This window comes from Schistocerca piceifrons, chromosome 6, assembly GCF_021461385.2.
Source record: "Schistocerca piceifrons isolate TAMUIC-IGC-003096 chromosome 6, iqSchPice1.1, whole genome shotgun sequence".
NCBI classification, from domain to species: Eukaryota; Metazoa; Arthropoda; class Insecta; order Orthoptera; family Acrididae; genus Schistocerca; species Schistocerca piceifrons.
Window position 1 is genome coordinate 411,032,439 of NC_060143.1, and position 17,022 is coordinate 411,049,460.

The 17,022-nt window shown below is 36.8% G+C and overlaps 1 protein-coding gene across 1 annotated transcript in view; it reads left to right on the forward strand.

Moving 5' to 3' along the window:
• The window catches only part of LOC124803110 (U4/U6.U5 tri-snRNP-associated protein 1), a 70,023-nt gene that overhangs the window by 32,877 nt on the left and 20,124 nt on the right, over positions 1 to 17,022 (forward strand). Inside the window, exons 2-14 of the mRNA XM_047264267.1 lie at positions 3,003 to 3,353; positions 3,450 to 3,646; positions 3,754 to 3,882; positions 3,965 to 4,081; positions 4,165 to 4,318; positions 4,484 to 4,647; positions 4,842 to 5,034; positions 9,989 to 10,119; positions 10,285 to 10,440; positions 10,670 to 10,751; positions 10,847 to 11,045; positions 11,134 to 11,274; positions 12,519 to 12,600. Coding sequence (XP_047120223.1) covers positions 3,003 to 3,353; positions 3,450 to 3,646; positions 3,754 to 3,882; positions 3,965 to 4,081; positions 4,165 to 4,318; positions 4,484 to 4,647; positions 4,842 to 5,034; positions 9,989 to 10,119; positions 10,285 to 10,440; positions 10,670 to 10,751; positions 10,847 to 11,045; positions 11,134 to 11,274; positions 12,519 to 12,600 — 2,096 coding nt within the window. The remainder of the gene's footprint in view (positions 1 to 3,002; positions 3,354 to 3,449; positions 3,647 to 3,753; positions 3,883 to 3,964; positions 4,082 to 4,164; positions 4,319 to 4,483; positions 4,648 to 4,841; positions 5,035 to 9,988; positions 10,120 to 10,284; positions 10,441 to 10,669; positions 10,752 to 10,846; positions 11,046 to 11,133; positions 11,275 to 12,518; positions 12,601 to 17,022) is intronic.

Below are 17,022 nucleotides of genomic sequence, written 5' to 3' on the forward strand. Positions count from 1 at the left end.
ACCTGGTATTATTCTGCAGAACAAGTCAAAAAAAGCTGTTTTCTTAGCTGTCTTCTGTGTGATTAGTAGATCTGTTAATCTACATAGATTTTGAAAACGGTTTAGTACATCATTCATATGTAGAAGGACTGGAGAACTAAAAAAACCCATGCAGTTTAAATTATACAGTCAAAGTTATTAAACTTGTCAAACTTCCTGCTAAAACTGAAACATTATAGAAACACATTAGAAACTTAGATTTTACAATGACCTCTATGGCTTCTATACTGAACATAGGATACAACCTAGTACTTCCCATGTTCACTGTACAAAACCTTCCAAACATGGAAATGTCATTTATTGAACACACACAAATTTCCTGTGTTTCATTTCTTATTTCATCTATGAACATGTAAATGTACTACTCAATATTTTAGTTTTCAGGTTAATTTGTTTTTGGATAACTTTTAAAACAGATTTGTCACTGGACATTGAATGCTTGTTTCCAAATAAACTACACTCACTCATGTGTTTTTCGTGGTAGTAACATCAGATAGTGCTTATACTTTTCTCCAACACTTTTAGATAGCCCATCATCACTGTGATGGACTTGCATTATTATGCTGTGTTCCATTAAATAAAAAATGGCAAAATAATCAAAAATATTACAGCACTGCTTCTTCCAGCATATTACATTGATGTCCTCTGTCTTTCATATTCTTACTAATGATTCTGTTTGCAATTTGATATTAAATGTGTGGATGGACCACATCAGTGTTATGGCACCTATTTTCTGTTGACTATGGCTGAGTGATCTTCTTCTCTTTAACATTGATTTGCAGAGCACCTTAATAAGTTTGCAAATACGTGCAAAAATACAGCAAAAATCAGCCAGGTCATCATTTTATAACTGTAGATTGTTTTACCTAATCCAAATAATTGAATATAGGTATACATCATTGTAATTTTCACACCTGTTCCTTGAATAGTAGGACTACACCTCAGAAATTGAGATGACAGAATGATTATGAGGAAATGAGAAGTCAACGCAGTTTGAGGTTAAAAGCACACTGCAAAGTAATCTAGTGATAATGGCCTTATAATTTACTCTGTATTTGGTGTGAAAATAAAATCATCCACAACTAGGAGGTCAATTTGAATACCACAATGCTTTTCTAGGCGTGGTCTCGTTGAAGGTGGTATACTGTTGCTTTCTTCCTATCTTTGAATTGTTTTAGCCATTTACAGGAAAACTTCAGTTTAATTGAGACTTCAAACCATTTCCTAACTTGGCACTTTCCACTTTAACAAAAACTGCCAGATGTGAAAAAAACACTAAATGTCAGAAAAAATCCTAGGGTCCAATGGATCTTGGCTTCTGTAATCTGGTACTTATTGTTGAGCCACCAAAGCACACACATTGGGCATATATCAAGTAGTCCATTTGTGTTGTAGGTCACACTTCAGGAATGTGTAATATGAGGGGAATGGTATTCCTAATTACATAATTCTTCACAAAGTAAGTAGTGTGCTTTTACAAGCTTATTCAAAAATTTTGTCCCTAACTTTAAACTTCCAGCTTTAGTCATATGTTTATCAGCACACAAAGCAAATAGTGGTGTTATGCACAATCCGTGCTCTCTCTCTCTCTCTCTCTCTCTCTCTCTCTCTCTCTCTCTCTCTTTCTCTCTCTCTCTTTCAGATGGCAGGTTTTTTTTTTTTTCCTCTCCATGTCTGTCCACTGTCCAAGCCACACACATTTAGTGAATAACTATGTATCCTTTACATGTTGTAAGAGAGATTAGGGAATATTTGTGGGTGGAATATGGTTGAGTGTATTCTCTGCCATACACTGAGTGTACTTTGAACTTGTAAATTATGTATTGATGTTTAATATAATAATACAAATGAAATGAAACATTTTTACTAATTAAAAATGAGAACATTTGATTTTAGTAAAACTAAATGTTGGAAGTGGGGAAAGTGTTTTGGCATATAGTATGTTGGTTATAGGGTGCAGGTTAATATTGAGGAACATGAAAGTCAGTAAATGTGTGCATGCTGTACTAGCCTCTGAAATAGTGAAGGACTAGCTTAAGTGTTTCCATTGCATTCACAGTGTGTGGATATGGGCGAGTGAGTAGCAGAAAATAGGATCAATTAAATAAATAATTATGTATATGAGGGTACCACTGCCTGAAACAATGGAGTCACTGATGTGGAAAATGTCTTCTCTTGGATAGCGAGTTATAAGCTCACTTTGTTTCATAAATTCCTGTCAGGTGTCTCAGCTTCCCTGTTTCGTTAATTTAATTTGAAAGTGTTCTATTTCCAACTTAAGCATAGCTCATATTTCAAACAAGCCTCTGTATTAGGTAGTAATAATTTTCTATCTGTTTTCTGTTTGAGCTTTTTATTTTTAGATTCATTTTAATTTTGCTGAAAATATTGTTTTCTGAGAGATATTTTGTTGAATTATTTCATTTGAAAACAAACCATATGTTATAAGGCCTCTTAAGTAACTTAATTCTCCATATTGCAGCATTTGCACTTGCTGCTCTTTCTTTTTTAATAAGTTCAGAATGTTGTGTTGGTTTTGATTAAATTGCCCAGGAGGATACCTGAAGGAATGAAAGTTCATAGCATTAGAGTGGAAATTGTTTTTCCCATTAGATAACTTTTTATTTTTTAAATTGATATGGTAGAATTTGTATATATATTATGCATGTATATGTGTATATTTATTTTATTAGTTCATTAATGAAAATGAAATATTTTGTTAACTGAAATAATCAGTGTTTCCAGTTTTTCATTTTCTGTTTACCTCAATGAAACCTCCACCTGTGTGAACCAATGACATTTAATGTTATTACAGTTCTTGCTGCCTTTTTGTGTTTCAGTTTCTGTAGTTCTGTAATTAACAAAATACTTAAGTATTTAAAGCATAGTAAAAATATATTTGATTTGTTTCACTGTTGTGGTTTTTGTTTTCAACAATTGAACAAAAAAAACATTCTTTTTAGATGATGATGTTGTGGTTGTACCACCCCCTCCAAAAATCTCGGCAAGACCTTCACCACCACCTCCGCCATCAATATCGTTATCAAAGAGCAAAGAAAATGATGCTGCTGCTGCTGCTCCTACTAATGCTGCCACTGCCACTACCACTGCTACTCCTGCAACTGACACTCAGTCCTACCAGTCATTATCAATTGAAGAGACAAATAGATTGCGAGCACGACTGGGGTTGAAACCATTGGCAGTAGAACCTGCTGCCCCAACGGCTGAACAGAAAGAAAAAATGAAAGAGAGAGAGGAATCGGGAGCAACACTTGGTGGAACGGACATGGGAGAGTTTGTTCATAAGCCTGCAGGTTAGTGGCGTAGAAAGCTTATAACAGTTAAAACAAACAAAATGGTGTGTGGTCCAGAAAATATACTTCAATTTTACTTTTTTTTTTGTTCTTTAGAAAGCATCACAGAGAAAGTGAAAACTGAAAAAGTCAGACAGAAGGTGCAGGAACACAGGGAAAGGAGGCTCTTAGAATCAAAGATGCTGAAAGTAAAACCCTTAGGAGAATCTGATGATGAAGAATACAGTGATGTGGCAGCTTGGGTGCAGAAGAACAGAAAACTACAACAAGAAAAGGAAAAAGCAGAGAAACAGGTGTGGCCATTTGCTGCAACATAATGATGTATTATGTAGCTTTTTTATTACCAGTACTTTCACATATCTTTGTTGTTGTTATTTCCCACTTTTTTGTCTGTACCCAGGCAAAAATGCTGGAAGAGCTTGATGCTGAGTTTGGAGTTGGAGACTTGGTGGAAGATGAGATGAGAAATGAAAAGCGAGAAGCCTATACATCAAAGGATCTTCGTGGACTTCGTGTTGAACATGCTGTTGTAAGAATGTAACATATTTTGCGCATGTTAGGTCAGTTGATGAAGTTAAATATTGGATCTACTAAACTCTCTTCATTTTCAGGACCGGTTTATGGAAGAGAGAGAGGTTATTCTGACACTTAAAGACAAGGATGTGTTGGATGAGGAAGACGACGTTTTAGTGAATGTGAATCTCATGGATGAGGAACGCTATGAGAAGGTAAAGTTTGAAAGCCTGTCTGGTCGTCACAGCTTTAGAGTGTTCAAGTTTTGTACCTAATACTTCATACACTTTTCTTGCAGAATGTTGAAAATAAGAAACTAAAACCAAATTCGAGGGGCTATAATGTTTACGAAGATGAAGGTTTTGATGAATTTGGAAATTATAGGAGAAAAGAAATCCTAAGTAAATATGATGAGGAAATCAAGGGTGCAACGAAACAAAGTTTTGCAATAGGTTAGTTTTACAATAATGAGCAAATTAATAACCATAGTTCACTCTGAGTACAGCTGAAGTCTGAGATGTAAACAGGTTCTTACAGAAAATAATCTCTGTATGGCTCTGGAAATTTTTATTTGTGATCTGTTCAAGTGCATCACAGATGTCTTTCTCTTTTCATAGGAGAAGATGTGACTGCAGAAAAACAAAAGCAAGCCTTAGAGGCAGTGCGTAATCGCCTGCAAAAGAAAAGAGTGGAATCCCTTGTCCTTCCTGCACCACAGCTTGCATCGGAGTACTATACTGCAGAAGAAGTAGAAGTAAAGTTTAAAAAACCCAAAAAGAAGGTAAGTACCCATTTTCAGTTGATAAATTTTAATGATAAATGGTTAAACATTTATCCATTTATTTAATACTTACTGTATTGAGCCAGTTATGTAAGCTATGATGAAGCACTAATATCTGCACTTGTAATCTAAGAGAGACAGGTTGTTAAGTGACACCTAACTGAAATTAAGATTTTGTTCTATTTCATGTAAAGGTTCGAAAAATTCGCAAGAAGCCTCTGAAAGCAGAGGAGTTAGCTAATCAGGTACCCAGCACGTGGGACTTCGCTACAAGATCTATTAAACGGGAAGAAGGTAGTGATGCAGATGAGTGTGTTATAAATCCATTGAATCAAGTTGTTGTGAAACAAGAACCAGATGAAGTGATGGATGTAGATGATCTACCACGTAAGTTTTATTGATACCTTGACAAAACATTTAATACTGTAGACAGTCAGCATTGTCAGTCTGTACTAGACATAAATTATTGAAGGATTAAAAGTAACAACACACCAAATAGTTGAGGCCACAAGTTGTTAAGTTACATAAACGAAAGTGAGGCTATTGCTAGCTTTTGTAAAAAGGATTCTTTGGAAAGCCATCACCTTTCTCAGTCGTATTTGTTTGTCTATTACCTACTCAAGGTCTAAGCTATATAGTGAGTTATTATTTTTACTCCTTCCATTATTTATATCCCTCTAAAAACTTTTGGAAATACAGTGTAATTGAATAGATAAAAAATGTACTCGCCAAGTGGCAGCAGAATGCACACATAAACGGAGGTTATAATTATGCAAGCTTACGGAGCTAGTTGCTCCTTCCATCAGAAAGATTGAAGTGGAAAGAGGAGGGGTCAAGGAAAAGGACTAGAGAAGTCTAGGAAGGGGTACTTTCCTTCTCATCCTGTCCAGCAAGTCTCCCCTGACCTGTGGTTCTGTGTGACTTTTTCAAAATCTACCCCTTTTTATAGACCTCTTCAGTTCTTTTCCTTCACCCCTCTTCCTTCCCTTTCAGCCCTTCTGCAGGAAGGAAGAGCCACTGGCTCCGAAAGCTTGCATAATTATAACCTTCTTTTATGTGCATGTTTTGCTGCTGTTTGCTGGTTAGATTTTACTGTCTATCCAATTGCATTGTATTTATGAAAATTTATTGTTTTCATTGTTGTATTAGCCCACTAAAAACATTCATTTACAACTCTTTAATCTAGGCATCAGCAATATTCACATTTCAGTTAAAATGTTTCTTATGCAATTGGATGCTTATTAGATGACTTTGAAAATGATAGTTTGACCAAAACTAGCTGTCTGAAAATAAATGATCATTGCAACAGCTTTCCGTTGTTCTACTGTGTCAGTGTAGCGCTGGATGCATGAAACGTGTGTGTGTGTGTGTGTGTGTGTGTGTGTGTGTGTGTGTGTGAGAGAGAGAGAGAGAGAGAGAGAGAGAGAGGGGGGGGGGGGGGAGGGGGGGGGGGGGGAGGTAGTTATGTTTGTTTCCTGCATCATTTGATTAAAGGTGATGACTGAGTCATTCCCCTGTAGAAGCCACAGTGTATTTCTACAGATAATAACCACCTTTCATAAAACTGATTTTTTTCTTAAGTTTGACTGTGCAGCTCTCCTCTGTCATCTAGTGTTTAAATTTTTTACAAATGTTCCATATTGTGATAGGTAAATGAAATTTCAGTTTAGTGATGCTTTTGTAGAGTGCAAGAAGTCAATAATAGCTGGAAGTATCTGATTCTTGCTGTCTGTCAAACTAGCCTCTGTCTCCACTGCTATAAAAAGACGTGAATGAAGCTGTATCAGTCTTAAATCATTACATAAAAAGTGCTGCATATCATCACAGATAACTGTGCAATAAAGAATAAAAATATTTGATGGCTTAGTACTTCAGTACACTGACTGCATCAGGTGTATTTATGAAGAATTAAAATTTTGCTTGGTGTGTCCAATCATTTATGTCTTGTTGTCATGTGTTTTCCCAAACAGGGAAGATCAAAAAGAAGAAATAGTATATTTTTTGTGCCAGAAGAAGTAGTGAAAGTGCAGTAGCACATGATAATCGATTTTAAATAGCATCTGTGACCATTTTTTATGAAGGCGATGAAGAATGGCAGTGAATCATTTATGATAAGTAAAAATCACAAATTCATCTATGAAGGGAGGGAGGTGTTAAAAATAAGCAAGTTCCAAAGCTACATGCACCTATGTTCTACACAATTACACTGCCTCTCAATAGCCAGAAATATGCAGTTGCAATTAAACTTGCAGAAAAGTGTCTCTGATACACATGGATCTCAAATGTGTAGCTGGTGAGGTAATATCTGACAATGATTCATCATTTGAAGAGGTTTGAAAAATCATATGCTGTAGGATGTTTTGGAAGTTTTGACATAAACACAGATTAGGCCACTTTCGTGCTAATTTCTTTTAAAGTGCTTTTGGTTTGTGCCACAAAACGAAGTTGTACAAATAGTCTCCTATAGTTTATTTCTATTTTTACTAAGAACATGACTAAAGTCTTGACTGTCTTCTGAAACATCTTTTTTCTTGATTTTCATAATTCTTTAAATAGTTTGAAATATATTTCTTCTACTTTATTTATTTTTTTGTATTGTTGAATAAATAATTGCTTTCCGATAGCGAAATTCTGTTCAGTGGACCCTATGTGTCAGTCTTAATAAATGAATGCAAGAGGTGGGTAAATCCATCACATGTTTTGCTCCTTTTATAGTCTTTATGGTTAAAATAAGATGTAGGAAACTTACACAATAACTCACTTTGGGTTACAGTCGATATTAAATGGAAATATTTAATAAATTGTTTATAAAATATAGTGTGAAAATTTTTTCTTGTTTTTCTTAAAATTTTGCCTTTGGTTATTATTCGACTCTTGCACTCAGTTCTTCAGTTTGTCTGTAGATGTTGTTGTTGTTGTGGTCTTCAGTCCTGAGACTGGTTTGATGCAGCTCTCCATGCTACTCTATCCTGTGCAAGCTTTTTCATCTCCCAGTACCTACTGCAACCTACATCCTTCTGAATCTGCTTAGTGTATTCATCTCTTGGTCTCCCTCTACGATTTTTACCCTCCGCGCTGCCCTCCAATACTAAATTGGTGATCCCTTGATGCCTCAGAAAATGTCCTACCAACCGATCCCTTCTTCTAGTCAAGTTGCGCCACAAACTTCTCTTCTCCCCAATCCTATTCAACACCTCCTCATTAGTTATGTGATCTACCCATCTAATCTTCAGCATTCTTCTGTAGCACCACATTTCGAAAGCTTCTATTCTCTTCTTGTCCAAACTATTTATCGTCCATGTTTCACTTCCATACATGGCTACACTCCATACGAATACTTTCAGAAATGACTTCCTGACACTTAAATCAATACTGGATGTTAACAAATTTCTCTTCTTCAGAAACGCTTTCCTTGCCATTGCCAGCCTACATTTTATATCCATGCACTCCATTTTGGCTAGTGATATTCAGAGCATTGATGGCTTGTATATTTTTAGCATTATTCTCAGTCCCTTCTAGACCATGGGGTTTGAACAGTTGATAAATTCCTCAAGCTGGTTGCAGCATTATAATTGAAAGGTATTGCTATTATTTCACTTTGTACTTCTGTGTATTTTTGAGCACCCTTTTGTGTAATTATCCTATTTAAATGTTTTGCTACTAACTTTTTAATCAATTTATTTTGTATAAATGTTTAAATATTGTTGCACTATTATTGCACCCATAAACTGATATTAATCTTGACCACCATATTTATTAATTTTATTTTGTCTTATGTATCTGAACATTAATTCATTCTCAAATACACAGAATACACAAAAAGTTATCAGTGAAAAAACATGAGGACATTTACATAAAATGTAACACTGTAAAAACGGAAGAAGCAAACACACAGTAAAAAACATTGATACAATTTAGTAAAATGCACATTGTAAAAATGGAATATGTGTAATACATCAATATACAAAACCTAAATCAGATTCGTCAGACATGGATACAGAGTATGTGGCCTACCTTATATAACAGCATTTGAATGCAAACTGTCTTAACTGTACGCACCAAAGTACTAGGTAAAGAAAGCTGCTGCATGGCATTACTATATTGCAGTTATATGACAGTCATATAATTAAAAAATTAATAAAAAAATTAAAAATTTACAGAAGTATGGATACACCCCATTATTATAATACTAATAACAAAGAGTTTTACATTTTGTCTATTACATATCCAGTTTTTTTTATAGATGCAATGGATATAATAGAAAATTAACACTGTGTTATATTAATGAATTGTATCAATACTTCTGATATTTTTAAAGATATGACTTTCATAACCACCATGTAGTACTGCCATCCAGCAGTCTCCTTTACCTAAGGCTTAAGGCTTTGGTGTGTACTGTTAGTTTGCACTCAAATGTCATTACATAAGGTGGATCAGATATTTTGATCAATGTGTGACAAATCTCGTGTAGATTTTACACGTGAATGTATTACATATATTCGATTTTTATGATTTGCATTTTGTTTAATGTTATCGATGTTTTTCATTGAGGGTATATTACTTCCATTTTTATGGTGTACACTTTATGTAACTATCTTAATGTTTTTTCACTGATAAATTTTCGTGTATTTCTCATGCAGAGTGTTTGAGAAAGAAGTAAGATTGAAACACATAAGACAGAATAAAATTAATACATATGGTGGTCAAGACTAATATCAGTTTGAGTGCATTAAGTCAAGTATTAAATTTATAAACTTGTGTATGTCTCTTGAGGCAGCATATCTCATGGCACTCAAGTTACTCAGACTATATTCATCCAATTTTTGAGAATGAGAACACTAAGTGACTTTCAATAAACTTTGCATGTGATTTTAAACCTTTTTGACACTTTTGCAGCCAGTGTCTACATCTATCACTGAATGTACCTGCAAAATGATATTATTATATTACACACAGTTCAGGAGATAAGAAGTCATAAACATCGATTTGTGTGAAAAACTAACTTTCACGTGGGATCTGATTCTTTAGAGAATAAGGGGTTTGGGTGTTACTGGGTGACACTGTTTCAGACTATCATTTCTTTTGCTTCTTCTCTTACTACTGCCACTCCTGCCCCCAAATGTCTCCAATTTCTGCCATCCTGTAGTTCAGAAAGGAGTCTTTCAGTTTGGTAAAATGACATTGGGAATAACTATGTACATGATCATACCAACACCCAACTGTTGATTGGTTCTGCCTCATTAGTCAGTGATGCACTTAGTGGTTTTACTTGTTCCTTATCTAAACAATATTGCCATATTGTTTTGGAAACAAACCAGTTATTATAAGCTTAATTCTACAGCTCCTCCTGAAGATTTGAATGGACTCAAACTCGATCAAGATGAAAGTGAACTTGAGCTTCATTTAGCTCTGAAAAAGGCAAGGAAACTCAAACTTAAGGAGATGAGTGAACAATCATCAAGTGTTGAGAAGGTAATTAATTTCAGTTATGACTTGCTGATTACATCACAAATGTCTGTAACTTCTGGGGCATATTAAAATACTGTTTTGTTTCACATTGTTTTTGCTATCTTACAGATGATTTCATATTTTCCATTCTGAAAATAAATTTTATATTACTCATTCATTTTGTTTTAGGTTGCCAAAACTATTCTTGATGAGGCAGCAGACGATGGCTCTGAACAAGGAGGGTCAATTGTACTCAATGCAACAGCTGAATTTTGTAGAACTCTAGGTGATATCCCAACATATGGCCTTTCAGGAAATAGGGATGAGGATGCTGAAGAACTGCTGGTATGAACTTGAAAATAACAAACACAGAAAAGAATAAGGAATAGCATTTTGACTTTAATATTAAATTTTCTCTCTGTAAATCCTTGTGCCCACCTCATCCTCGTAAGTTGTTGGCCTCTTCCAGGTTATCATACCATGTGCTCTTACTGCTACCCCTCCTGCACGCCCCCCCCCCCCCCCCCCCCCCAAGCTTTCATGCTGATGCATAATGATCGTCTTTCATTTTCAGGACTTTGAACGAGAATTGGTGGAAGAGAAGAACAAACAAGATGAAGAAGGCAAAAGAGGGGCTTGGAATGAAGTAGAAATTGGTGAGCCAGAAATTTAGTAAAGAAGGAAATCACTTGCTAGGTTGTTAGGTACCAATGCTAAATTAACTTTCACCATTGTTTGTTGTCTTGTACAGATGAAAGACCAGTTGATGTCCTACCAGCAGAAGTTCCCATTCTAGATGCAGAACCTGATGTTGGAGTTGGAGTAGCAGGAGCTCTGCGCTTAGCAGTCAGCAAGGGTTATCTTGAGAAGGAAGATATGAACAAACCGTCAGCTTCTCGTTTTGCTCATTTGCAGGCGCAGAATTACTCTATTGAGGACAAAACCCATATGTATGTTTCAGATATTGTTTTCAGGTATTTCATTTTTTGTTGTGTTATTTGTATCCACAACTAAGAATTTAAATTTGTTTGTTTACAGAGATGATGATAAGTTTGGGCGACGTGAACGGTATAATGGGCCAACTTCAGAGTTTAAAGAAAAGGATGGATACAAACCTAATGTAAAACTTGATTATATTGATGATGATGGTCATGTTCTGAATGCCAAAGAAGCATTCAGGTGAGTAAGATCTGTATGAAATATATTAATGCAGCACATCATTTCACATGACATTTGCATCAAACTTTCATTCAAGTATATTCTATATTTTCCCATGTACTTGGTTTTTGTGATGTGTTTGTTGCACTTGGTCTTCCCATGCCGTACAGTGATTAATTTTTTAAATTAATTAATTAATTTTTTTTGTATAGTGTACATTTATGTTTTTAGGCCATGATTTCATTAAGGTTAACAGTTATGTCAATTTAATGTATTGCTATAAGTGATAGTGTCAGCCAATGTGTGTGTCCTGTAATGAAAATAACATATTGGTACACCGTAAAGAAAATTACGCTTTGAGCAAAAAAGGAAGAGATGATACAGAAAAACTGAACATCAATAACAAAAGTACCTGGAATTTTGTGGTAAGAGGGAGATGTTTTCATATGGAAGAAAATGAAAAATATTTAAGAATTAGAAATAATGTTAAGGGAGTATAGGGTGCAAACAAAGCAGTGAATGGTGGAAGAATACATAAATGAGGAGTTAACCATTGTAGGTGATAGAATTCCTGGTAGTTTAAAACTGTGTGCCTAACTGGATCTCGAACCCAGAATCCTGCCTTTCATGGACAATGCTGTTGTTGACTGAGCTATCCAGACACAACTCATGATCTAACCCCGCAGATTTTTTGCCAGTACTTCTCTGCTTGTTTCCAGACTTCACAGGAGCTTTCAGGCATGCCATACTGGACTAGCACTCTAGCACTAATTCTTTTTTCGCGCTTTAGTATCTCTTCAGTATTGATGGTAATCAGCACCTCGTCACCTGCAAACAGTAGCGTGGGAAGGTATTAAACACCAACCAGTAAGTCCATAATGTGGCATGACTTAAGAGCAGACCTTCCGCTGATTCAAGCTCTTCTGAGCTAATGTGTCACTTTCACTGACTGCTTTGTTTTGGTATGAACGCCTTTTCAGACTTGACCTAAAATTTACAATAACATAAAACTTTATCAAGATAGGGGAAAATAAAGAGCTTGAAAGTGCCGTTAGTAATATAACAGTTGTAAAATTGTGATGCAGAGGTTAGTGTGAGAGCATTACATCATGATGCAATGCTAAATTTACAACTGGAGATGTTGCATATATGTCATTAGTGTTAATTGAAATGTGTGTTCAGAGATTTGATTAATCAAGGAGTGTGGTTTGCTGACTAATATCAATATATGTATTGTTCTTATTCTATTTATTATTTGTTTCTAGGTACCTGTCACATAAATTTCATGGCAAAGGGCCAGGCAAAAACAAAGTAGAGAAACGTATGAAGAAAAATGAACAGGAAGGGGTAAGAGAGTGACTATTATTACTCACAAATTATGTATAATTTGCATTCTTTTACATTCTTGTCATTTGAAATTCCTTAAATTTTTGGTCATTTGTCTTGTGTTACTGCCAGCACCTTTTCACTATACAGTAAGTGGGGTAGTTTTTACTTTTACTTTTGTTTAAATAATTCATCATTGAAATTGTTGGGCAAAACGGTGTACCATGATCCTCCTATTCCTGTCCTCCACGGTTGTGAAGTGTGTGTGTTCATGAAAAAAAGTGGCATTTTATTTTGACTGGTACTTCAGCTTGAGGGATGAGGACATGTGAAATTACATACCAACAGCTAGTGTAAATTTGGGGCTCCATCAGTCATAATTTTGTGGTACATAGTGAGAAGTTACTGTTTGTGGCGTACATTTGTGTTCCGACCGCCATGTGTACTACATACTAATCGTGAGATCAAGTTGCAGTTCTCCAAGAACAGGCTCGTACTGGGGAACACATGAAGAGTCGTGAGAAAAAATTTTTATCCTATATTGAACACTGGCTTCTTAGGAAAAAATTGTACATCAAAACTTTACTATGGGATCTGTGTTAGTATTCACATGTGGTGTGGGTCATGATTAGAGCCCAGATTTTTATTCTTTTATGAAATCGATTATAGTCTTTCATTTTCTTCAAATATCCGTTTTTGGATTTTGACAGTTATTTTAGTTCTTGTGGAGAATAAATATTTAAGTATCCCATACATTGGCACTCAAAAAAGTGAGAAGTGTTTTACTGAAGAATTAATTCTTTTAATGTGTAACTCACATAAATACATGCACATGAAGTGTTTACTTATACACTGAAGTGTCACCTGTTGTAGCATCATGTAGGACCACTGCAAGCAAGCAGAAGTGCCACAACACGATGCAGCATGGACTCTACTAATGTCTGAAGTAGTGCCGGAGGGAATTGACATCATGAATCTTGCAGGGCTGTCCATAAATCTGTAAGAGTATGAACAGCACATTGCAAGGAATGCCAGATACGCTCATGTCTGGGATGTTTGGTGGTCAGTGGGTATGTTTAAACTCAGAAAAGTGTTCCTGGAGCCAATATGTAGCAATTCTGGGCATGTGGAGTATTGCAGTGTCCTGCTGGAATTGCCCAAGTCCATCGGAATGCACAATGGACATGAATGGATGTAGGTGATCAGACAGTATGCTTGCGTACGTGTTACCTGTCAGAGTCGTATCTAGACATATCAGGGGTCCCATACCTCTCCAACTCGACACACCTCACACCATTACAGAGTCTCCAACAGCTTGAACAGTCCCCTGCTGACGTGCAGGGTCCATGGATTCAGGATGTTGTCTCCATATTGTACACAGTCATCTGCTCGACACAATTTTAAGCGAGACTCGTCCGACTACACAACATGTTTCCAGTCATCGATAGTCCAATGTGTCAGTGTTGATGAACCCGTGCGAGGCATAAAGCTTTGTGTAGTGCAGTCATCAAGGGTACACAAGTGGATCTTTGGCTCCGAAAGCCCTTATCAATGACGTTTTGTTGACTGGTTCAACGCTGACACTTGTTAAAGGCCCAGCATTGAAGCCTGCAGCAGTTTCTGGAAAGGTTGCACTTCTGTCATGTTGAATGATTGTCTTCAGTCATCATTGGTCCCATTCTTATAGGATCTTTTTCCGGCTGCAGCAATGTCGGAGATTTGATGGTTTGCCTGAAATGGTTGTACAGGAAAATTCCCATTTCTTCACTACCTCGGAGATGCTGTGTCCCATCGATCATGCGCCGACTACAACGCCACGTTCAAACTCACTTAAATCTTGATAAAGTGCTATTGTAGCAGCAGTAACAGACATAACAACTGCACCAGACACTTTTACATATCTTTGTATTTCAATACACATGCCTATACCAGTTTCTTTAGTGCTTCAGTGTATTTGACTACCACCTGTCTCCTAATACAACTAATAATAAATTTTGTATTACATTTTTTATTGCGGTACAGGTTGACCGTATTTCTGAGTTTTACAAAGTGAAACTTTTTTTGTTCTCTCTCAGTACATTTTTGTAGGCTGAGAAAGATCTCTCAGCACAAAAGGTCAGTTCATACACATTTCATTGACTCAATTGTTCGTAGCCCCAACATATCCACTTTAGAACTTCTTCCCCTGAATAATGGCAGATACTTTCTACAGTTCTGGGATTCCTCAGAAGAATATTCCTTAATTTAATGATGCATGCTGTACTCACTAATAAAGTGTTTCCTTTGGATACATTTACACCAATAGTCTTGAAATAGGCATGTTTGGTTAGTAATCGAAACACCCTCAGTCCTGGGTTCGAACCCTGCCACCGCTTAAATTTTGAATGAAAATCATTAGCATTGCATCCGAAGACTTCTAGCATAATAAGTTACCTTCATTCTGTCAAAGGCCTTGTCAAAGAGGATGGAGGAGTGGACAGATGTTCATGGCCCTCTAAAGATGGTAGAATCAGCAATGATCAATGACATGATGGTGCTGAAAGCAATGGAAACAACTGCATTAAAGAGACATAATGTACACTGGTGTCCAAAATTAAAGCAACAAACAGCTATTTTTCCGCCCTGTATCTAATTCATGATATAATAATACAAATGGTCAACAGATGTCTGTACTGTCGTGCTCTACACCGAAGATGACATTCCATTCAATGGACAGCCACACCAGCCATGAGATCAGGGCACCTATTAAACAGCATGGTGCTTGCTGGGTAGTCCCACACACACAATTGCTGTGTACACAGTCACATACAGTACGGCACAGAGATGACACCTACAACACCCTCTGTGGTGGAGGGCTGTAAGAAGAATGGAAGCAGGACGGTCACAAACTGGTGAGGCCCGATGGCTTAATGTGAATTGTTTTGTTATTTCTTGGATGTGGCAACAGTTTATAGAGACCAAAACTGTATTCCGAAGATCAGGGCAGTGCCGACGAAAGTGTGGCATCAACAAAAGAGGACCATTATTTGGCTGTACCACCTTAGTACTGCATGGAAACTGTCATCTGATCTCGCAGCACCCATTGGACGTGTTGTAGCGAGGCAAACTTTATGCAGTAAAGAAGGCTTCAGCAGAGTGGCCTTTATTGTCAGAAAACTGCTGTATGCATACCTCTGACACATCTTCACAGAAGGGAACATTTAGAGTGAAGCCATCGACATGCCACCTGGACGTTCGAATGGTGGGCCAACTTATTTTTTTTTTTTCACAGATGAATCCCAATTTGCTTGGAGAGTGATTCTCAATGAATCCCCATTTGGGGGGAACATGGGACACGATTTCAGGAACCGATATCAAGGAGGATTCGTAATGGTGAGGGAAGGGATTATGTCGACCATTCGAACACATCTTCAGGAAACTGTGCGGGTGAATCAGCAAGGCTTAACTGCTATAAGGTATTGTGATGAGATCTTGGGACCTCATGTGCAGTAGTTACAAGGTGCTGTGTGCTCAGACTTCGTACTGATGGACTGTAATGCTTGACCTTGTAGAGAGTGGGTGGTTGATGTTTCCTTGGAAATGGAACATGTTACACCCAGAGTGTGGCCTGCTCGCTCTCCCGATTTGGATCCTCATAGAGCATGTTAAGGGATGCACTAGGGAGAGGGGTTGTATCACATTAGCATTCACCAACCATTCTCCATGACTTCAAAGAGCAGCTCTACAGGAAGAAAGATAATTATTGCCTTAATGTGAGATTAATGACATTATTCACAGCATGCCCCATCATTGTGAGGCCGGTATTGCTGCCAGAGGTGGTCACATCGTATACTGAGCACATTAACCAGTTGGAATGTATGTGCAAATCCGTTAAGTAGGGGGAGGGTGGGGGGAAGAAAATTTTTGTCCAGCATTACGCATGTTGCAGTTCTTTACATTTTTACATTCTGTATTCTTCACATTGTATATACTTTACTATTACCTGTTTTCACTGTCATGAAGAAAAATAATCACAATCTTGCAAAATTTCTGTTTGTTGCTTTAATTCTGGACACAAGTATACATCCACAAGACATGTGGCTTGTAATTGAAAAAGTGTCATGTTGGTTTCTCCATCGACAAAAGATTCCAGAATGGTCCCCTATTTGGAACTCAGGGAGGGGTCTGCCAAGAGGGAAGTGATCATGAGAAAAAGAATGAATAACCAATGAAAGAATAATTGTTCTAAGAGTTGAGGTGTGTAATGTTAGAAGTTAGAACTTGGTAGGGAAGCTAGAAAATCCACAAAGGGAAACACAAAGGCTTACTCTGTATATAGTAGGGGTCAGCAAAGTGAAATGGAAAGAAGTCAAGAATTTCTGGTCAGATGAGTATAGGATATCATCAACAGCAGAAAATGGTGTAACAGGAGTAGGATTCATTATGAATAAGAAGGTAGGGCAG